Raw genomic sequence first — 23,621 nt, 5'->3', positions numbered from 1 at the left:
CAATTCCACTCCCAGAGGACTTCTCGACACTCCTCTCCATCCCAAGCCCCCCTCCCCTTCCAGCTCTGATGTTAAGAACACATGTTCTATGTGGACAAGCCTGTAATCCCAGCACTTAAAGAGGCAGACACAAGGATCACAGAAAGAACAAGACCAGCCTAGGGAGAGCTGCTTATCAACCCATCTCAAACAACAACAACAACAAATGTGTCTTCTTTGGTAAGCAGCATGCTTTATTATCTTCTCAAACTTTCTACAAGAAACATTCTCTCTTTATACTAAGTGCATCTCAACATGTAGATGTATTCCACTCCTACCCTGCTTCCATGTGTGCTATCAGAATATAAATGTGCTTAAAGTCTTTTTGGGAATTCACATCATGTTCATGGGAAAATCCACAAAATGAATCCTAAAAACCTGGATAAACATGTTACATGACCTCATCTGTAAAATATGAAAAACAATAGTTTTGTGTAGATAAACGGGCCTCAGGAGAGCTCAGGAAGGTCCTGATGTGTGAAAGAACTGATCAGAATTAGCTGCTTTTTTGCTTATCGTCAACTGTTCTAGTTTTTGACACTTTGCCTCCCTCGCCCAGCCGTGCCTGCAGCCCACTCTTCTTACACGCGCAGTGTCTGCCTCTACGGTGCAGCACAGTCTTCCTGAGACATTTCCCCCTGTCCCCCATCACTCTGATCGGGAGTTTCTATTCTGTGCTGAACCTTGTTAACTGCATCTTCCAGGGCACCAGAGTCCTCAAGGACCCAGGGAGTTCTCCTGCCTGTCCCAACCTCACACTGCATGCTCGGATCTTACTCAACTGTGGTAGGGTCTGGCACCTTGTCTCTTGAGTGAGTTCAAATCACCAAGTCTGAAAGCATAGACTCTCATCTAAACCAACACTCTTATAAAACAGTGTTAAGTCAGCTTGGGAGAGGAATTTCAAAAATATCACTGCAAATATCAGATCGCCATCATTTAGGATTTCTATACTCTTGGGTTTTTAGAAAATTGCGGTTTAAATGCCAAACAATACACATTTACAAACCTAAGAACACCTAATCCACTGTACAGAGTCTTCCTTTAGAGCAATGCTCTGCTGAAGCAGAAAGAATCCATTTTGTTCTAGAATCTGCTGTGAGTTACAATGTGACCACAATGTGAGTCAGTCAACATCTTAGCTCACTTGCTTAACACAATGGCTTTCAGCAACTTCATTTATTCCACACATTAATCTAAGATTATGAGAGAGAGAGGAGAGAGAGAGAGAGAGAGAGAGAGAGAGAGAGAGAGAGAGAGAGAGAGAGAGAATTTAAAATTTCTTCCCCTAAGCCGGGCGTGGTGGCGCATGCCTTTAATCCCAGCACTCGGGAGGCAGAGGCAGGCGGATCTCTGTGAGTTCGAGGCCAGCCTGGGCTACCAAGTGAGCTCCAGGAAAGGCACAAAGCTACACAGAGAAACCCTGTCTTGAAAAAAACCAAAAAAAAAAAAATTCTTCCCCTAAACTTTTTATTTAGACAAATGCAACAACAAAATTAATAATGATGCAATCATAAAATTATGACTGGATTCTATGTACTTCTTTCCCCTAGTGTCCTCATATTGTCTTAAATGGAAAATAACTGCCAAGCTGACTCATGATATTCAATTAACAATATAGATGACATAATTAAAAAGTATTTTTATCACAAATGAAACAGCTTTTAAGGGAGAGGAGAGAAAGAGAGCAATATTCTGGAGCCAAATTTGAGTGACCATGTCAGGAGATCATAGATTGAAGTTACTACAAGTTCCATGTTCTACTACGGAAGCATTTTCATGAGGATCAGACCCTACCTTTTGGAAAGTAAGTCATATTCATGCAGAATCATCAAGAGGTTTTCTACTATGTTGAGTTCACTGATCTTCTCCCTACACTCTGGACTACAAATGCAAAATTATTAGTAGTTACTAAAAACATATTTGACTACAGCCACATTTTTCTGTCCTAGTGGTCAGGGCAGCTCATGTGGTGGTTTGAGAATGGCTCCCATAGGCACATAGGTTTGACTAATTGGGCCCTAGTTGGTGGAACTGTTTGGAAAGGATTAGGAGATGTTGCCTGTCACTGGGTGCAGGTTTTGAGGTTTCAAAAGACTTAGGCAATCCTGTTAACTCTTTCTGCCTCATGGTTGTGTCTCAAGATATAAGCTCCCAGCTACTGCTCCAGCACCATGCCTGCCTACCTGCAGCCATGCTCCCTACCATAATGGTCATGGATGCACCCTCTGAAACTCTAAGCCCCAAATAATTTTTTTCTTCTATCACAGCAATAGAAAAGTAACTTAGACACCTTGTAAGGAGTTGTGAGGTAAGAACGCAGAGAAACTAGGAATCGTATACTGTTCACAAAAACATAATGATCTACTCATTGACATAAAAGTATATTTATAGCTCTATCACTTAAAATAATGACACTATAAAAGGACAGGTTTTCAAAGCCAAATTTTATCATTGAAAATGTCCTATATATTACAGGGGATATATAGGTGAGAATGAAGAAAGGAGTTCTGGGAGATTCAGCTGGCATAGGAATGCAGTTGTTCTAAAGGCCCATGGAAGGGAAACCATCGGTCATGCTCCCTCAAACACCAGATGGCACCTGAGAGCAAGTGGGATGCCCCGTTGTAGGGCCTTCCTTTCTAGCCAGGGGACTCTTCCCCATACCCTGTTTCCCGTGTGCCTCCACTCCAGGCTTTAACTGAGCAGGCAACAGATCAGCCTGTGTATTTGTATCTCTCCCACCTCTGCTTCCCTAGTAGCCACACTTACCTCTCTGCTAAGCTAGCTAGGGCCAGAAGAGTACCCAACAGGACATTAGTGTCTCGGGCACCAAGCAGATTCACTAATGTCTGAAATGAAAGAGAAAACACAATTACAGAAGTCTTAGGAGCCTCTTGAATGGTGCACTGTCCCTAAAGATCACAGACACTGACTCTTTGCTATTTTTTTCTGGATTCTCTTCTTTTGTTCAATTAAAAAATATATGTACACAAGTGGAAAATGTATATATGATTTTATAATTACTTATTTGTTTTCTTCCTAATGTTACCAACTAAAGTGGTATTGAGTATCTTTATAAACCAGTGGTTCTCAATCTCCCTAATGCTGAGACCCTTGATTACAGTTCCTCTTGTTGTAGTGACCCCCAACCACAAAATTATTTCATTGCTATTTCATAACTGTAATTTTGATTCTATTATGAATTATGGTGTAAATATCTGATATGCAAGATCTCTGATATTCGACCCCTGTGAAAGAGTTGTTCGACCCCCTCAAGGGAGTTGGGATCCACAGGTTGAGAATCACTGTAAAACATAACTTTTTTATCACTAGGGCCAAATTGTTTAATACCTCATGGCTTTTCTTAGAGAATAATGCAGTCCCTGAATCCTCATTGGTATAAATTCTCTTCCTCCCAGGTTTTCAGAATGCAGACCCCTCCCATCCCCCAGAACATTCTTGCCACACAGCTCTAGTCAGAGCTGCAGTGTGGGAAGTGGCTGCTGGGATGGAGCTTTGTTCCCTCACACGGGCACCCTTTACATCCCTTCCATGACACTATCGTCTTTCTCCAGGCCCTTGCTCCTCCCCACCAGCGCCTGACGTGTTTCACAAACTTCAACCCCAGAAACAGCATTTTCAAAATTTTTGCCAAGCCGACTTAACAATTTAATGTTACTTTTCTGTCAGATCTTAAGCAACAGCAGCGAAATTGCTGTCAGTTGAGAAAACTGCTGTGCACCACCTAGATTCAACCCCTAGACCATAAGCAGTGTATGTTAACGTATTGCAGGCAATCATGCTCTGATACATACAACTGCTTCCTGGATAGGAAGACTCAACAAGTTAGTGAAATCTGCTCTACATAGCTGCTGCTACATAGTAAAATAATTTACTTTAAGGTACATGCCTGTGTGCCTCTGTGTGTGTGTGTGTGTGTGTGTGTGTGTGTGTGTGTCCATGAGTGCACATGTGCAGGTGTGTGTGGTGTTGCGGGAAATGCAGAGGCCAGGACCCCAGGCATATTGAGCGAATGCTCTTTCTCTGAGTCACATCTCCTTCCCCTCAAAGTAAATCCTTGACACATAAGCTTGTAACACTATGCCACCTTGTGAGTCTGCATCATGTGAAATTGTTGTATCCAATTATCTGTGACTTACAGACAATGGTGATTTCATGATTCTAACTAATAAACCCTACAAGACAGATGGGCTTTGTTTATATGTAAACGTATATGTCTTTCATTGGATGACTTTCATCTGTTTATTTGTAAATAAACAGCAAACAACTCCATTCTGTTTACAACATTAATGCACTCAGCTTGCATTATATGGAATGAAAAAAATAAAATCCATCATGCACTGTGCCAGCTATTTATTCCTTATGTTCGTAAAGAAAATAAGGAGATGAGAAGTCATCATTTTAGGCTGTGTGAACAGTGTTATGACTTATAATGATGTGTAGCTTGACCCTCAGGCTGTGAACTTGGGCATGCGAACTGATGCCACACAGAGGAGTGTGGACCTCAAGAGCCCACTCACCTTGTGGGCTCCACTCGCAGTGACCCATTCTCTTTGGTCTTTCACAGCAGCAAGTTTTTGAAAAATATCTGTTAAAGAAAGAAATCATTCAGAGGGAGATCCAGTAGTCATGAAAACCCAGATCCTCAAATGTGATGGGAAAGTAGAGAAAGGAAAAACAGAAACACAGACCCACAAAAGGAACAGTGGAGGACAGGACGTATCTTTCAACTCTAGGAACTACCCACGAGCTCAACTAGTATTATAAATATGAAAATATCACAAAAGCAAATCCCCTTGTATTTAAAGTTAAACAGGCTCCTGAACCTTTTTACAAGTTCAAGGCCTTGTACTTAAGAGGCCTTGCTCATAAATATCCCAACTCGTGAAGAGAAGGGAGGTCAGCCAGGACATGAAACCTGGGAAGGTTCCTGCACTGAGAGAGCTGCCCTTAAAGTAACTTTCTGGGCCTGGCATCTCCCTTGCACATGAGAGCCAGTGTATGCCCAGCCAGCAAAGCACAGGAAAGCAGTCTGTCCACACAAAGACAAAGGGCTTGAGCTGGCACCCTGAGCAGCAGGAAGCCTGTGGCTTGCCACACCTAGAGGGACTGGAAGGGAGAGGGAAGAGAAAGGAAAGAGGAAGGTGGGGATGCAGGAGCTCTAAGGTGGAGAGGGGTGGGTAGAGGGGAAGTAAGGCAAGAGGTGGGAAGAGAAACTGGTCAAGCTTCCCACGGAAGCCATATGAATGACTAAGATGCCCCACGCCCAGGCCACAGCTTCCACGCTGCTCTCCAGGTGAGGTTCTCAGTTTTCTTTTTCAGGCTCTGGTTAGTCCAAATTCTCTGAGCTAGACATAATTATTTCACAAATTTTAGGAGCAAAAAAGAAAAAACCCTAAAATCTGACATTTTCACAGAAATTAAAAGGTAGAACTCTTCACCAGATGTGGCTTATATGGAAGATTTCATTCCGGAAACAAATGTTCTTGCCGAAGGAAGAGCTGCCCTGGGAAGGTTTGGGGGCCTGTGCTATGGAATCCATCCGCTGGCACAAATGCACACACCATGTGAGTGAAATACCAGTAAGAACAGCATGTGCCCTTTCTCCTGATGCGAACATCACACTCCATTCCCAGCAAGTCCACAGAATTAGCTGTGTCCCTGGCAACCATGCTTACACGTCATGTTGACCAGCTTGTCCACACAGTGTTGCTCCTCTGCGTAGCCCAGGTATTCGTTGGCCACGATCTCCATGTACTGTTTGAAAGACCAACCCAACAAGCTGGTCAGAAAGCTGGCACCAAAAGTACACAGGAAACAGAGTGCAGGGCTTAAGAGGAGCCCCAGATGGCACAAGAGGGAATCCAACCTCTGCTCAGTACTCCCAGGGCCTGTTGTACTCAAGGGCAGGATACTGGATTTAGTGTTTCCCAAGTTTTTCCTGAATGCCCAAAAAGTTGAAGGAATTCTGAAAGCCTTCAAAATCCCAAAATGACTTGTAACTGAATAAATTCATGGTGTGCTTCATGTAAGATATACATGGTAATTCGATTCTTTGATTTTCCTTGCAGTGAAATGTTTGTAACATACTATATATACCAATATTTTATAATATCTCAAATTATATTTAACCAGCATACATACAAAAATTAGTAATGGGAATGAAATAAGATATCTGATAACTCCTTCCTGTCAATAACTAAGAAACAGACTCAGAGAAACACACATAATAAGAGAGCAGGAGTGATAGGTAAGTGATAAGATCCTTTACAACGTATGGAAGTTCACTTTGTTCAATGAGGTGAATCTCCAGTTAAACTTCTTTTTAAAAACTGAACATGGATCACCTTCCCAGGATCCAGTGCTAATCTGACTGTGTTCAATTGTCATAGGTTGGAGCAGATGATTCAGGAGTTCTAGTCCAGCCTGGGCTACATGGTGAGATTACTGCTCATATAAGGATAAACAAGTAAATAAAATAAAAATAGCAGAGTGAGTATAAACCTGTTATTTAGCTAGTAGAGGGGGCTGAGGCAAGAAGACTGCAAGTTTGCAGCAACCTGGGTTTCATAGTGAGATCCATCACAAAAGTCAACAAAAGTCAACAAAAGTCAACATACCATAGCTTTTGTGAGACTGGGCCGTTCAGAAACTGTTTTCTCTCTTGATAAGCCTGAGTTGCTGAGTAGTTAGTTGCTCAGCACATATACACCTGTCTATCATTCCCTATAATATAATTTAAGATACTACAAGACACGAGGCTAATAAAGTAGTTTATTATAAAATTCTTTTTCATGCAAAAAATAAACCCTAAAACCAGAGTCATTCCTTGTATTATCATCAACTTATGAATACTTAATCAAGAGTGGGTGTTTTATGTGGGAAAAACATAATGACGCCATACTTCTTCACACCATGAGAAGTGACTGGACAGGCAATGCATATCATGATGACAATAGTCTTTCTTGTCATCATTAGCTAAAGACATTCGACTTTAAAAGTTTTTTAACTTAGTTAAAATGTTGCAAATTTAAAAATGAAACCTTTTACAACACTTTTTTTATTTGTACCAGCTGGGTAAATGAGGCCAATTAGCAAGAACAAAGTATTTTCCATCACTCTCTGCCTGTGAGTGTCATGTCTCAGAGCCACAGTTACCAACCCCATCTGCTTCTGCCTGGCAGGCAGCAGACACCAACATGCCTTTGTTGGCTGCTTTGAGCATTAGCAGCTCATGACTTGAGCTCCAATACAAGCAATCCCCTTTGTTTCTTTTGAAGACAAGCCAGAGAAGCATCCTAATCCCTCAGCTACTACACTTACCTCCAACCTGAGTATATTAAGGGTGAATATTTAGAGAGAACCAGGCACCAAGCCCACCATTGCATGAGTATTTAATCTTTATCCAGAAATTAACCCAGAATGTAAAGGCAAGAGCAGCTTCCAGAGAAGCAATCTTACCTGGGCTAGGTCTTCAATCCCACCCAATTTATGGAGTATTTCCTAATAAAATAAAAGCAATAGATAGAGCATGCTAGAGGAGATGAGGTACATATTTTACAAGTGACTCCATTACTAAGTTGTATGATTTATTATTGTTTCTTCAAGTTCCACATTCTCACATAAACACAGAATATTTAGTATTTGTCATTTTATACTTAAGATAAATTGCTAATGAATATAAAATTGTGTTTGCTGAGATTTAAAAAAAAACCTAAACAAACAAAAAACATTTGGTCAGAACTGGAGCCTGCCTCCCATTTCTCATTCTTTGTACTTCTTTCTACCACCAGGAAAAAAAAAGTAGACTTGGGAAATGCCCAAGGCTAAAAATATGAACTTGTGGACAAAAAGCAGCAGCAGCAAATGGTGAGCGGCAAAGTGAAGAGCTCAGGCACTACAGGCCACGATGGTGACGAGGAAGAGAACATTCTGGAGAAGCCAAGATTTAAAAATAGAATGGAGTAAACAGCACTCAGGTGCTAGGGAAGAGGAAGGGGTCTGCAGAGCAGCAAAGCCACAAGACAATGTGGTGCTGTTGTGCCCTCCTGCCCAGTGGTCAAGAAACATCACCTCCCATCACCACCTTTTATCATCATCTCTAATGTAAGTACAGCTTGGAGGCTTTTAAGATCTGCTCTTGCCTCTGACAAGCAATGTGTTAGAGATTCCTATAATCAGTTTAGCTGAGCATTTATCCTGTGGGGGACCCCACCTAGCCTTAAAAATCCAACTTAAATCCTCTAATTACAAATAATTCTAAATAACTATACCTTTAAAAATGGCTTCTCTGTTCTTTCCTGGCTTTGTTGTGGTTGAGAAGCTCCATTAAACATTCACCTAAGCCTCAGAACATTAGCAGCCAAGTCTATAAACCATGTCAGTCAAGGAGGGAGGCCCAGCAGCGCATGGCTGGCTGGCTAACTGTCTTCCGAAGCAAAATTGGTACTTTAAGTTCTGTGTGTAAGTGAGGCAGTACATAGACACGACAGAAGGAAGCGGACTGGGTGGAGAACCTGATGCTTTAAGAAATGGAGGTGTGGGGCTGCAAGATGAGGCACCTGCTGCCAGGCCTGATGACCAGAGCTCCATCCTAGAGACTCACACGGTGAATGGAGAGAATCACTTCTCATAAGCTGTCCTCTGACCACCACATGTGTTCTGTTATATAACACACACACACACACACACACACACACACACACACATACACACACACACACACACACATACACACAGAGAGAGAGAGAGAGAGAGAGAGAGAGAGAGAGAGAGAGAGAGAGTAAATAAATAGAAATGAAATTTTTAAAAACTGAAAAGAGAAACTGCAGTCGTAAATGTGAGAAGACCTGAATAGCTGGACCAAGAAAGGAATGCTTTCAGGTATTCAGGTATTATATATAATATATATATAGTGCATGATAGGTAGAAGAGAGAGAAAACCTGGCTAGCAGAAGGGCCATTACTTCTGCAAGAAGGAAGGACAGCTGCACAAAAATCCAAATATTTCTAATAACAAAGAAGAGAGGAGAAGGCGGCTCCTGCCAGAGTGGCTTGGGGCTCCTCTTAGAGCTCATGATCGGGCAGGAGGAGTGGGCATGGAGTGGAGATGGTCTGGAGCTGCACTCCAGACCCGCACACGGACAGGAAGGGAGCCAAGCGCAGTGATGGCAAAGCCTTGCTGACATTTGCCGGAGGATGGTGCAGTAATCCCCACCACGGCCTTGTGGCTGTGGCCAAGAATTCTTGGCAACTCAAAGCATTATACAACTGGCAGAGCCCACGCTCTTCTGGTCAGGCCAGGAGCAGACGCTCGGGAGAATCCCCTTCTATGGAAAGACTGTCAACCAGGGATGCGGACATAGTGTGTGTCAAAGTGCCATAAACAGAGTAGTCACTGCGTTCCGTTCCTTGCTTTAAGGAGGAGTGTGAGCTACCTTCTGCCAATCAATCAAAGGCAACATAAAAAAGGCCATACTTTAAAAGCAGATCAGCAGTCACCAATTTTCTCAGCAAACAAGGTATGCTGAGGTAAACCTTTTGTTGACCTCTTGTAAGCCTGAGAACGAGCTGTTCCTCCTTGAATACTCTTTAATACTCTGCATGTAGGGATTTTATCCAAATGGAGACTTATCAGAGAGCAAGTGTGGGGCTCATTGATAAAGGGGAGCAGTCAGCACACCCCGGACCTGGCAGGAAAAGTCAGACATACGCTTCTCCTTACATACACCAATCACATAGCTTGGCAGAGGCAGCTCTGAAAGGCATGGTTCACACAGCTCCACACAGTGGCTCACAGGTCTGTGGACAACCAGGACAGAATGCCATTCGGTGGACACCCTGACAGCACATGCAAAGCGTTCAAGTGACAATAACAGCACAAAGCTGGTTTAGAATGTATGTGAGGAAAGGAATGCAGCCTCTGAACAGAAGATACAGTGATCCGCAGCCCCAGAAACCTCCAGGCAAGGTGAGAGGCATTTTGTTTTAGTGTTAAGTTTGGGAGAGATGATGATTGGGGCAATGAAAGGGAACATTCTGTCTTAAGTGAGAATTTACCAACAAAACTGAATCTATCATAAGAACCTACGTGCTATGAGCTTCCCAGTAGTTTGGAAAGACTCAGCATAAAACAAGATCCTTTGGAAGGAAAAAATCCAACCGTCTGTACAGATAACAGGCATGCTTGAGATGTTAACACGGTTGAACAGAATCTCCATGAGGCCTCTCACACCGTGTCAGCCCAGCCAGCAGCCTCACTGTCACTGAGAAGCTGACTGTCACGGCCTGCCCACAGACCTACTGATCAGGAAAACCTCCGGGTGCTTCAGAAACACAGTCAACTTGGCAAACAGCAGCACCTGCGGCTTCCTCCCTCCCTCCCAGCCAGGCTGGAAAGCTTTGAACCAGATCCCTTGAGTAGGCCGTTCTTTAAAGTCTCATTGCTAAAGGACCAAGCCCTTCCTATTCAAGGCCAACTATGGCCCTGTGGCTCATCATCCCTGGCATCTCCTAGAACTGTTTTAGAAGTGCAGAATGAGGCTGGAGAGAAGGCAAGGTGGTTAAGAGCACTTGCTGCTCTTGCAGGGGACCCGAGCTTGGTCCCCAGCATCCCTATCAAGGTGGCTCACAACCACCTGCAGCTTCAGTTTCAGGGACCCAAACACCCTCTTCCAGCCTCTGTAGGCACAGGAAGACATATAACATACCCTCAGAACAGACACAAACATATGCACTTAAATATTATGAATCTTTAAAAAGAAATGTAGAATTAGGAGCCTCGGTTCCCACCTACTGACTAAGAATCTGTATCTATGAGATCCCCATTGATTCCTGTGCACATTAAAATGCAAGAAGTTGTAAACTAGAGACGACCCATCCAACTAACAGTGATAGATGGGGAGATTCGCGCTGCAGGCCCCTCCCCTGAGACCCATAGGAGGGAGCCCCTGTGCTCTCCTGGGCTCAGGGTTACCAGCAGAGAGCTGGGATACCAGCAGAGAGCTGGGAAGGGATGGGTTCTTGGCTGCTAACAGGCTGCAGCCCTGCTGTTCCCAGGGGTTGCCTCTGGAGTCACGTGGTAAGCTCCCCTCTTGTCACTGGTGACTTGGCCCGGGTGAGCGTCATGACCGTAAACACACTTCAGTGTGTGGACTACTGTGTACCTCCTGGAACTCTAATGGCTTCAAAGGTTTGGTAGCAGTGAACACGTAGACCAGGACTCAGTCACTGAACCTTACAGGTTAAGTATAAGCATGCAGCTGTACCGGCCTGCAAATCACTTCGTCCTAGTCTTTTCAAACAGCAGGTGAGCTGTGTGCCACATCAGGAAGGCCCTGCCTTGTGAAGGAAACATTAACATGGTCCATCTCGAAGAAAAGCCCACTGGGTTTTTAATTTAATTATTTCATTTTTGTTATAAGTGAAGAACAGTTTTACTTTTTCCAACCAACCTGATAACATGGATCCCTCATTAGCAGCCTCAGACATATTAACACTCTCAGAAAATGAATGGATGGAGCTCGATTAACCCACTCTCTGAAAGAAAAAAACAAAAGAGGGTGTGTTGGTGTTTAGACAGTTCACAAACAACACACAGCTTTGAAGGAAAGGAAAAGCTGTGAAGGAACCAGGCCAGTGGTCCATCTCAGCTTCATCTGTAAGGGACTGTGACTTGGTATTTTAGCCTGGACCCACACCAATGTAAAACACTGGAAGCCATCTTCATCTCTTTGGTAATGGGACCCTCCAAACAAATCTGGTTCTGAGCACTCACACTAACTTAGTAATATTTCATATTGTCCCTAAATCAAAACAAAGAGCTAAAACTTCCAATAATTAGGTCCAGCTTAAGAAGCATCATTGTCCCAACAGCCTAGTTTCCATCTGAAAAAGTTGCATGCATATACTGAGAGAACAAAAACAGACAAACAAATAAGCATTGTAAAATAGTTTTACTCTAGTTTTTTCTTTTTTATTTTGTTTTTTGTTTTTTTCGAGAGAGGGTTTCTCTGTGTAGCTTTGGTGCCTGTCCTGGATCTCACTCTGTAGACCAGGCTGGCCTTGAACTCACAGAGATCTGCCTGCCTCTGCCTCCCAAGTGCTGGGGATTAAAGGCGTGCACCACTAATGCCCAAGTTTCACTCTATAACTCAGGCTGGCCTTGAACTTAAGATTCCAGAACTCTGGAGACTGAAGAGGAGAAGGAAAATCTTAAGTTCAAGGCCAGCTTGGCCTAACAAGAATCCTTCACTGTCCTGTCATCACATTTCTGAGCCAGGCATGGTAGTAGACACTGAAGAGCCTAGAGCTGGGAAGGACCCAGAGTGTAGGGTCACCCTTGGCCATATACTGAGTTTGAGGCGAGCCTGAGCTACACTGAGACCTCCTCAGAACAACAACAATGAAAGAACAGCAGCAGCCCGCCTCCCTTCTGGTTAGCACAGGGGAAGACAACTCGAGTTCCCCTGGGTGTCCCCACTCCCAGCCCCCTTCCCCTGCCAAAGGCCTCTGTCCTTCAAGCTGGGCCTCAGAGAGTACATGCCATCCTGAGTCCAGCTAAAGCTGGTAGTAAATGTGTTAAAACATTAAATGTGTCTTCCTTGCCCCTACCTTGTTTTCCAAATTCCCCAGCAGCACCCAAAGCCCTCAAAAGGAAAGTCTCACAATCTATCCTCTTGCCCATAAGGCTCTGCAGGATCTGTCTTATCATATGCCTCTAAGCCCACCTCCTGCCATAGCCCCTGTTCCCTTCCAGCCCTGTGACAGGTTGTCTGTGAGCCAGGCCCTAAGGTGCTTCCCAATGGCAGCCTCCTGTGGCTCTCCAACCCCAGGACTCCCATTACCTTTACTGTGCTAACCACAGAGCATGTTTAATGAAGAGGTTACTTCTAGCCACAGAGCATGTTTAGTGAAGAGGTTACTACTGCACAGCCCGGTACCCTCCTGAGGTGAAGAAGGTCGCTAAGCACTGCCCTCCCAGATCTTGCTATTGCAAGTACAGTCAGGCATTGTCCACAGAAGGCAGGTCCAGCCTGGTGACGCACGCCTCACACTGTCCTGCATGCTAGTCCCACGGTAATCATTGTGCCCAAATTAACAAAAGCCTGAAACACAGAGGGTCCATAATTTCATCTTCAGGCAAGGGAAATGGGGAAAGAGCAGGAACTCTTTCAGACTACAATAACAATGCCATTCACCTGACTGTGCATAAGGCAATGTCATAATGCTGTAAACACCCCTGCCATATGGAACACTTACCTGAGTTGAAGACCCAGGCCATCTGTCCCCTGACCTGTCCTAAATCTGTTCTTGGGCTCTAGAGATAAGATTCAGGTTGTCTTCTCTATAGCACTGAGGAGTTCAACGCTTCCCCTAAACATGCACGTTTAGAAGCTGAGTGAATGAGTCAGGGTGACATCTGAGGCAGCTGCCCTAGGCATCTTCCATTCCCTGGCAACACCACTCACCACCCCTTCCATCTGGTGAGACAGAGCTTGGCAGGGCTCTAGACCCACTGATTTACTCCTGGAAGGTCTGTGTGCTCCCTGCGGTTCATACCCCAGCACACAGACGCAGAAGGAAAGACCTGTGACCACCCCCTTGGGAACTACTCTCCCTCACCACCACCAGCGAAGCGACCAGCAGCTGCCCCTTGCCACTACCAACAAGAGCATGGCCCTCTCCAGTGCAGTCACTTTATCGGTGACCCTTGTGCCACGGGGCACAGCCGGTTTCTTTGGAAAAATAAAAACAAGACTCAGCCCACCCTTGGGTTGCCTGGTAAGCAGAACTCTCCAAGCACAGACCTGTCATCCAGGTACTTGGGAAGTAGAGACAGGGGGATTATAAATTTGAGGTATGGAGCAAGCCTAAAGATAACCTGGGCAACTTAGTGAGATCGTTTCAAAATAAGTGAAAGGGGGCTCAGAAAAGAACAAATCTGAACAAAGTATGAAAATGACAGAATAAACCAAGTACTTTATATGTTAGATTAAAAGCAGTTGTTGTGTTTTAAGTAGATGTAGGCTGTAACTCAGTGTAGAGCATTTGCCAAGCACGCATGAGGCCTTACTGGCCATAGCACTGTGGTTTATCATACTTCAGACTCTCCGTCGGTGAAAATATGGAATATTTTAGGACACCTGCAAAAATATAACAACTCTAATACTCTTATTTTGAAGAGGGTACAGGGCAAAGGCACACAGCTCGAAGACCCTCTCCCCTCCCTAGGCGTACAATGGTGGCTAGCAACAGCTGCAACAGCCATGGGCCATCTGATGTGACTGAACGCCAACAACATTTTCAGTATCCAAGGGAGAAAGCCAGGATCTGTGCTACAAATATGTGTGCGGTATTCTTCCTGTCAGCCATGGCCAGTCTTCACAGGAAAGTCTGTGACCTTTACTGTGGATTTTTCCATATTAAAATACATATTAAAAGGTCTTTTCTGTTTTTCTCCTTATTCCTCAAGAAAATGAACTAAAATTCCATGTTGACTTTAATTTTCATTCTTAATGGTGTCTAACCAAATGAAGGGATCCAGAATAGTCTGAGTTGAAAGTTCTGTTCTAGGCAAATCACATTTGTTTTGTTTTGCTTTGTAATTTTGGGATGGAAGCCCAAGACTATTAATATTTCTCATAGCTATTCCCCTACTATTGTAAATAGGATTCCTGATGGCTGAGTCCCTGGGTTCTGCCCCTCGAGAATGACCTCAGAAGGAGACCTTCCTTGGCTCCTGGCCTGGAACTCCGAGGAGGACAGAAGGACCACAGGGATGCAGCCCTGGCTCTGTGGGGAATTACATGCACCTCTGCTCACCAAGACTCAGGGGACCTGGAAAACACAGGACTTAGTGTAGCCAAAGAACTATGCAGAAAATAGGCACAGATGGAGAGCAGTGTCTTCATCAGACTGACTCAGGCAGGCAGGTCCCTTCACTGGGGTTCTGCACGAATGTGGGTGAAAGCACTCTTCAGATACATTTACCATGGGAACGGGACACGGGTCCTTGGAGGCAGCTCCGGAAAGCCATGAATCTGCAGTGACAGCGCTTCCCTGGAGGCTGTCTCAACACGGCAGCCACACAGGCGCAAATTCATAAGCGGGCAAGCATTTAACCTCTCTGGGGCCTGAACTGACGCCACGGCTTCCACAGGACTATTAATATACGCAGTGTGTTCAGCTCCCAGCACCCTTGTCCAGGACCCCACTTTCTGCCAGCAGTGTCAAAAGAAAAGGAAAATGTCACTGCACATACAATGTTTGAGAAGAAAGATGGTCGGGGGCGTTTCTATTTCCTTCAGAGAGGAAGACGCCCATATGTGACATGAGTGCTCCAAATGACAGGCGGCCATTGCAGAAAACACTCCGTGTATATCTGGAGAGGCTATTGCCCCCCACCTGCCTGGAACACGCTTCAGCTCACAATGAACGCTTTTCTCATGTTGTGTACTGCTTCCCGTAACACACACCAAAAACAAAGTTCACCTTCCAAAATAAATATCCTCATTCTTAGAATGACCCTTTTTTATTCTGGATAAGTGGACAAGTAAAACTACATCAGAATAGACCCAACACTTAACAGAAACAAGAACACGTGTGAGGATTGTCCGGAATCCACACCGACTCCTCTCCCACTTCTCTATGTTCCTTGCTCATCCTCTGTTACCCACGAAGCCTAGCCCACATCCAGTCAGGAAGAAACCCATGTGGGGGCTGTGGACACGTCACAGTGCTTCCACATCTTCACCACCATGCCCCACCAGCCTGGTTCTGAGTGGACTTGGAGTACAGCGGAGGCAAGGCCTGGGCTCCACTGGGGGCCCTCTGAAGGGCATGAAACAGAAGCCCAGACTGTAGATCTGTCAAGTGGTGATGGCAAAGAACAACCAGGACCAGGGTTCATTAGGGCAGGATGCTATTTTGGGATAGTCAGGGGAGGCTCTCTTGTAAGATTAACTCCACATGAGCTGAGGGCAGCAAGCCTGTGTCAGAACAGCAGAAAAGGCTGCAGCCCAGGCCCTGGGGTTTGTGCAGAAAGTAGTAGAGTGAGAAAACAGAAGCTTGCTCAGACAGAAGGCAGCAGACGGAGCTTGAGGGCCTGAGGAACAGGAATCTGGCCTTTGGATAGTCTAGGAAGGTACTTGAAGGCTTTAAAAAAAGGGCTCACATGAGCTGATTGAGACTTTGAAAGGATCCTTCCAGAAGCTATACTGAGAACAGAGTAAGGGAAACCCAGATGGGGAAAGCAGGGAATCCAGGCAGCCCACTACTGTGCAAGCCAGAACCACTGGCAGCCTGGATTAGCTCAGGAGACAGTGGGAGTGGAGCTGAGGTTTCCTCATGGGTTGAGAGAAAAGTCAAGTGTCCTGTTTTAGGAATGATGCCTTCGAATGACAAAGCAGGAAGGGTCTCCCCATTGACATGGGAGACAGAGGTTGATTCTAGCAGGGAAGCCACCAGGAGCAAGGTCCGCAGGGGAGATGGAGCAGGGCAGAAGCACCGAGAGACTGGTAAAGCCAGGCCTGGTGGCCAAGGTCTGTAACCATAGCACCTGGAAGCTGAGGCAGGATCAGAAGTTCAAGGTTAGCCTGAGCTACAAAATGAGACCCTGGAAAGGGGAGAGGAGTAAGGAGAGTGGAGGAGAAGGAAAGAGGTAGAGAAGGAGAGGGAGAGCAAGGGAGGAGAGATGACCTGTTAGCTGTGAAAGTGTGGCTCCTGGGACGGGACTGCTACTCACTGCCTGGCTCTCAATAGCACATGTAGATTGTAAACACATCTGTCATGCACAAATATGATGATCCTGGCCAGGTTATGGTTGCTTTGCATGGTGATCTGTTGGCCAAGGACAAGCAGTTCTTCCCTGGGAAGGCAGAGCAATTCAGCTTGCTGCTTGTCAGGCTCCTCTGGGATGAGAGGCCACAGCACACAGCAGAGAGAACACACTCATCAAAGAGATACTTTGCCCTGGTGCCAACCTTTCATTAAAAGTGTGCTCACAAAACAAAGGAAGGAATTGGCGAATTCGTGGGGGCACAAGACAAGAGTGCCAGCCCAGATCTGCTGAGACCCTCTTCAAATCTCATCCCTCCCATCTACCCCATGGCACCAGCTTGACCTTCTTAGAGTCCACTCCATCTCCATAATTGTTATGACTTTTATGCATGTGTGTGCATGCATGTGAGTGCATGTATGTTCATGTATTCATGCTTGTGTACATGTGTGTGTATGTGTGTGTAATTGTATGCATGTGTGTGCATGCCTGCATGTGCATATGTTCATGCATGTGTGTGAATATGCATGCATCATCAGGTATGTGTGTGCACACATTTAAAGTGTAGGGAAAACTTTAACATTATATGAGAACTAACAACATAAGGAAGCTATGTATAGTGGTGCACACCTGTAACTTGCAAGGCTAAGACAGAGAATCATGAATTTGAGACCAGTCTGGGCTACATGTACACAGCAAGACCGATCTCAGCAAACAAAGGGCTGAGGATGTAGCTCAGTCATAGAGCACTTGCCTAGCCTGTATAAAGCCTTTGGGTTCCATTCCCTTTAGTGAAAAATAAGAGCTACATATTTCTTCTATGACAGTGGCAATAAAAAACTTCAGTGGCTAAGTTTGGGGATAAAATACCAGGTTTTGGTCTGCAGAAAGTTAGTGCATACTAAGGAAGAAGGGAGCCTAGGGTCATGAGAATGAGAAGGACTGGGACAGGTTACATGAGGGGTCAGAACAAGTTGGGCCCACAGAGAAGCAGGATGCTGCGCTTGAGGTACCCCAGGGGCACAGCAGAAGCTGGGAAGAAAGAGAAGAATGGGAGCATCACTCTGACCCTCTTGAGCACAGGGATGCAGGGGGCAGCATCAACAGATGAGACTAGCAAGCTGGAGTGTGGCTTAGCAACACGACACATACTCAGCATGTGCGGTCCTGGTTTGTCACCAGCACCACAGAGCAAATGAGAGAGGCCCAGAAGGAGTCAGAAGTTCTTGAGGAGAACTGGGCGTTAAGCACAGAAAGCCACAGCCTGAGACCCGGGACGAAGTTCTGCACTAGCTGCAGACCGCACTTCATGACCAGGATTGGTAAGACCACGCCATGAGCATCTGTCTGTCAGCTCGGTGTGTTTCAAGACTTAAAGCCGTAAAGAGACCCTCACTGCATGCTGACAAGTGGTCCTCTCACTCCGTGGGGAGCCTACACAGCCCAAGCAGAGGACCAGGAGATCAAGAGAAGTGCCCTTTGCACCATGAGCTGTGCCCCAGTGTCAGCTTGGACAACACAAGTCCTGTTATTAACCAAGTACTGGATTAGTACTCTCGGCTAGGGACAGCCAGTGCATTCCCAGAACACTTTTTATAGCTATTTCTTTATGATTATTATTTTAGTTTTATAAACTTTATGGTTTAAAAAGTCAATTTCTAATAAGAGAGGGAAAGTTAGTCTTTGCAAGAGGAAAGTCCCTGATAAGGTTATCCAATCCCAAGAGATCAGCCCTAAAGATGTGTGCAAAAGAGGAACAGTGAATGGGCCTAGAAGGGTATATGTATGTGTGTGTGTGTGTGTGTGCACATGTGCATGTGTGTGTGTGTGTACATGTGCACGTGTGTGTGTAACGATAATAATCATAGAAGAAGAGGTCATGGACTTGAAAGGGTTGTAGAAGAGGACACAAAAAGAGTTGGTGAAATGATGCAAAGACAGTACCCATGTATAAAATTCTCAAACATTAAAAGTTTAAATTAAAATAAAAGACGGTCATGGGTTGGCCAGATATATTCTAGCACACAAAACTCTCTCTAGTATATAAGCATATCTCCATAAAAATATGCTACAGTCTCATTTTAGAAGTGTTTCAAATTTGTGGCAAATACTTAGGGAAGTTTGATGTAAAATGATAATAATAAGGATGACAACTTATGTGCTTGGGGGAAGTAAAGGATATTTTGGACAGTCCTATCAAATGAGTTGGACAGGTCTCTTCTAACTAAAACCAGAATATCTTGGTTCTGCTCACCTCCACATAGTCATAGGCAAGGAAGAGGAGCTGTCCTCATTATTCTAGAATAAATGACACCAGGAAAGGCCAGCTATTTAAATAAGCTCACTTTGAAATAACACCTAATTTAGTAACCATGCCAAACATAGAATGCATTCTGATAGTTTTGACAAAATTTCATATTATATCTATTAAAATTGTCATATTATATGACCTGACATCCTTTAACTCACTTTTGGCTTTTAGAACATAATGAGATTCCTTTTTGTAAATACATTAGAGTGACATGTCATTTCCCCCAGTCTCCTCAATCTTTAATATTCCAAATCCAACTCTTGTAGCCCCTATTGTCATCTTCAGATATCAGTGTCCCAATCCTGCCACAGCCTTGTGCATCAAATTCCACCAGTTTAAATCCAGTTTCACTAACTTCAGGAAATCCTGCATCTCCAACCCCATGTGCAAGTTCACTTCACGAGCTGATTATACCACATTATAATATAGAAGCTATATATCAGAGAAACACAAACCAACAGGAAGCAGGCCCACAGAAGAGCAATGGCGGTCGAGAATCTGCCAGTGTTGTGACAACTGTTATTCCCTGCACAACCTCATGACAACTTGGTCTTGGAGACCAGGCAGATGAGAGAAATTTATTCCTAATATCACACTCTACTACAGATAAATCGTGTTAGAGCAGAAAGAGAGTGGAAGGTAAGGAATTTTCGTGCATGTGGATATACATCCAAGGCAGCCTGCCTCAGGTCCAGGCAGTACTTCCTTTCAGGACTCCTCTGAAAGACTTGCCGGCTTTCCCCAGCTGACTCTGGACAAACAGGTTTAGTTGCAGAACAGGGACTAATCGCAGGTCAGGCTTAGAAGAACACAGGAGGAGGTGTCTGAGCATGTGGACTGAAAGAGAAGACAACTGAGCAGTGTGGAAGCAGGAAAGCCACACTGGGGACGGGCAGAAAAGAGGGGAAGGGCAGGGGCCATGCTCCACTCAAGCCCAGTTCCTAATCATTATGCTTTCAGGGTGAAACTGATATTCAAATATGTGTAGTCTTGTCCACACCCAGAATTGGGCCAATGTCTAAAGCTCCCACCTACCAATCTCATCCAGTCTTTAGTTGTCTGACTATAAACATTTATGTTTCCTCTTGAGTTAGAATATGGGTAATTGTTTTTGCTGAGGAAAAGAAGGACCACACAGCATTCACCTTGGTATTTTATCTTATCTTCCTTCTCCTGGGTTGCCTCATCCCCTCTTGGCAAAAAGTATCCTGTGGTGATATTTTATTTGTATGTTAATAAATAAAGTTTGCCTGGAGATCAGAGGAAATAGCAAGCCATTAACATAAAAGTCAAGTAGTGGTAGCACACGCCCTTAATCCGATCACTTGGCAGTCAGGGGCTCTGTGTGTTCAAGGACACACTAGGGAACAGCCAAGCATGGTCCCAGTACCAACCATAGAGACCTGGAGGTCTGTACAGATAGGTAGTGACAAGGAAGTGAGGTAGCTGGGCTAAGAGCCAATGAGAGGGCAGAACAGCAAGGCAATAAAGGCACAGGTTAGACAGGAAGGAGCCCCTTTTGGTACCTGCAGAACTGGAGAGGTAAGGTTGGTGGTTATCACTATTTCCCTGATCTCTAGGACTTTTACTCCTACATTTGGCTCTGCGTTTCTTATTTAATAAGACTGTTTAGAAATTCATCTACACTCACCAATTTGAGTAAGTTGAATCTATGCCTTTTAATCCAACGTTAACCCTGATGTTCACAAAGGAAGAGGCAAGGAAGCCACACCAGTAGAGTTCTGAGATGTAATTGTTCTAATGATATAAGGAAAGGGGAGGAGGAAGCCTTGGCATCCTAACAAAATTATATGAGGTGAGGACAATGGGGACCTTACCACTTAATCCACCCCTTACCCAACTCTGAAATTTCCCTTACCCAACTCTGAAATTTGTAGCACCTAAGATGACCTGGCCCTTAGGTGTATAGCCTAAGATTGCCCATCAATCACCCATAGCAGGACATAGGGCTTGGACTGGAGGTACACGCTCACTCTTTCTTTCTTCAAAGTCCAGGCTGGTCACTGTGTCAACTGCAAAGGTGTTACACAAAGGGTATTGTCATGTTGTCCCCAGTGTTAATCGATGGCTTTTTCATAAGGACTACACGATAAATCTTCCTTGAGTATCCACACTCAAACCAAGCACATTAAAGAACACAATGCTCCCCCACATCTCAGCTGTCACCAGATTCCGCTAAATTCAGAATCCAACAAGTGATTCTAGTGGACAGAGTGCCAGCTCTTTCATCCCCTTTCCATAGTTTTTCTCTTTTTTATACATAAATTTAATAATTTCTTTCAATTTTTGAGATTATAAAATAATTACATTATTTCCACCTTCCATTTCCTCCCTCTAAAACTTTCCCATGTACCTACCACCCAACCCACCCCATCCCTGCTCTCTTTAAAATTTATGACTTCTTTTTCTTTAGTTGTTATGTGTTTGTATATGCATATGTGTTATATACAAACACACATATATGTAATAACAATTAAAGAAAAATAAATAAGCCATAAATCTGAATATATATGTGCATTTATGGCATATATATATGTGTGTGTATACATATATTCCTAAGTACTGCAGTTGCACTGTGCTCCCTCGCAGACTGCTTTGAAGCACATTCTCCATACAGGATCCATGAAACACACCTTTCTTGGGTAGAGGTCTCTCTTGGCGGCACAGCCTTACCTGCATATGAGTCTATTTCTCACCAGAGATGTAAAGATCTCCTGAAATAACTGATGCTGTGGATGTTTACTGAAATTCCTCTCATTCTTGTAGTTTATACTAAGATAAAAAACAAAACAAAACAGGAAAACGATTTATAATAAACACCATTGGGGTTAACAAAGTTACTGGTGAAAACAAGGGTCATCTGCATTGAGAGTCTTAAGGTCAACATATTAGCAAGGGCAAGCAACAACGGTTACATAGGAACTCAAGGGTGAAGCTGATTATAAAGATGACGCTCAAGAGCTCGTGGCTCAGTTAGTGAAGGAGCTTGCTGAGCAAGTCGGGAGACCTCGGCTCTACCCCTGGACCTGCATACATGTAGAAGGAGAGAAGTCACTCCACAAAGCTGTCCTCTGAACTCCACATGAGTTCCACACTGTGGCACATGAGATCACACACACACACACACACACACACACACACACACACACACACGCACACTATGCATTTACACACAATAATAATACATTTTAATTCAAAAATTGCATTCCAACACTTGTGTTTCATTTTACCATATTAATTCAATTCTCCCCCAGGCACCTCCAGCTCAAACTGAAGGAAGAGAAGGGAGAGGAACGGCTCCAGGGCTTCCCTCTATGCAGCTGTTCTTCACACAAGGGAAGCTTCAAACTCAGATCCACCCACACTGCCACCCTCCATTGGCTGTCCCAGCTGGAAACACCAGCAAATGTCATATGTATTTCAGCAGATGTCATTTGTACTTAATATGGATTTCCTGACAGCTTACATTTCTTCGACCAGCAACTGTTATATTGTTATCTGTTTTGTATATATGTTTAAGAAATTTTTCATATTCCAAATTCAGTCTCTTGTATTGATATTACAGCACAACAGATAGATTTAAAATATTCCCAAAACATTCTACTTTAAACCTTGGAGAGTACAAGATATTACACAAACTGGCCAAACTGCTACCGTGACAGGATATTTTCATCGTGCATAATAAAATTGGAGGCTGAGGAGCTAGTTCACTGGGTAAGGGTACTTGGCCACCAACCCTGAGGACTCCAGTTCAATTTCAGAAACTCAGATGGTAGAAGAAAAGAACCAGTTCCCCAAAGTTTTCCTACACACACGCACGCACGCATGCACAAATGTACACTAAATAAGCATTAAAAATGGCTAATTTTAATATTAAGGCCCAAAAGAATAAAATTACGTGAACACCACTTTCATATGACTTTTCTGAAACTGTTCAAGATCATAAAATGTCGGAGAAACAAGCTAAACCAAACAAGTAAAAGATCCTCCCGGAACATCCATGCTGCTACTTCAGAGCAAACTACACGAACACACTGTACACACTGTAACACAGAAAGGGAGTGGCCCACAGGAATGCATGCTTCTAGAAGGTCTACACAGCAACACAAAGAAACACAGACTAGCTCTCTTGGGTTAAGCCAAGACCCTGTCTTTGCAATTGAGAAACTCAGATTTTTAAACTATTATCTTCAAAAAAATTTTATTACATTTCTCTATGTGTCTGTGTGTATATGTGTATACATGTGTCTATGTGTGTGTGTGTATGCGTCTGTATATATGTGTGTGTGTGTGTGTGTGTGTGTGCGTGTGTGCGTGTGTGCGTGTGTGCGTGTGTGTGTGTGTGTGTGTTTAACAGAAGTCAGTTCTCTCCTTCCACACGGGTTCCAGGGACTGAACTCAGACTGTAAAGTTTGCTGGCAATCCCCTTTACCCACTGAGCCATATTGC

The 23,621-nt window shown here is 44.2% G+C and overlaps 1 protein-coding gene across 1 annotated transcript in view; it reads right to left on the bottom strand.

Annotated features, from left to right (window-relative positions):
* Nek10 (NIMA related kinase 10) overlaps nt 1-23,621 on the bottom strand; it is a 194,168-nt gene that overhangs the window by 152,178 nt on the left and 18,369 nt on the right. Inside the window, exons 5-11 of the mRNA XM_028856310.2 lie at nt 21,846-21,944; nt 11,517-11,601; nt 7,525-7,566; nt 5,742-5,820; nt 4,584-4,651; nt 2,812-2,891; nt 1,837-1,923 (exon numbers count right to left, since the gene is read on the bottom strand). Coding sequence (XP_028712143.1) covers nt 1,837-1,923; nt 2,812-2,891; nt 4,584-4,651; nt 5,742-5,820; nt 7,525-7,566; nt 11,517-11,601; nt 21,846-21,944 — 540 coding nt within the window. The remainder of the gene's footprint in view (nt 1-1,836; nt 1,924-2,811; nt 2,892-4,583; nt 4,652-5,741; nt 5,821-7,524; nt 7,567-11,516; nt 11,602-21,845; nt 21,945-23,621) is intronic.

Source organism: Peromyscus leucopus, chromosome 9 (genome assembly GCF_004664715.2).
Source record: "Peromyscus leucopus breed LL Stock chromosome 9, UCI_PerLeu_2.1, whole genome shotgun sequence".
NCBI classification, from domain to species: domain Eukaryota; kingdom Metazoa; phylum Chordata; class Mammalia; order Rodentia; family Cricetidae; genus Peromyscus; species Peromyscus leucopus.
Note: the sequence above shows the minus strand (reverse complement) of the source record. Positions and strands in the feature narration are given on the sequence as shown.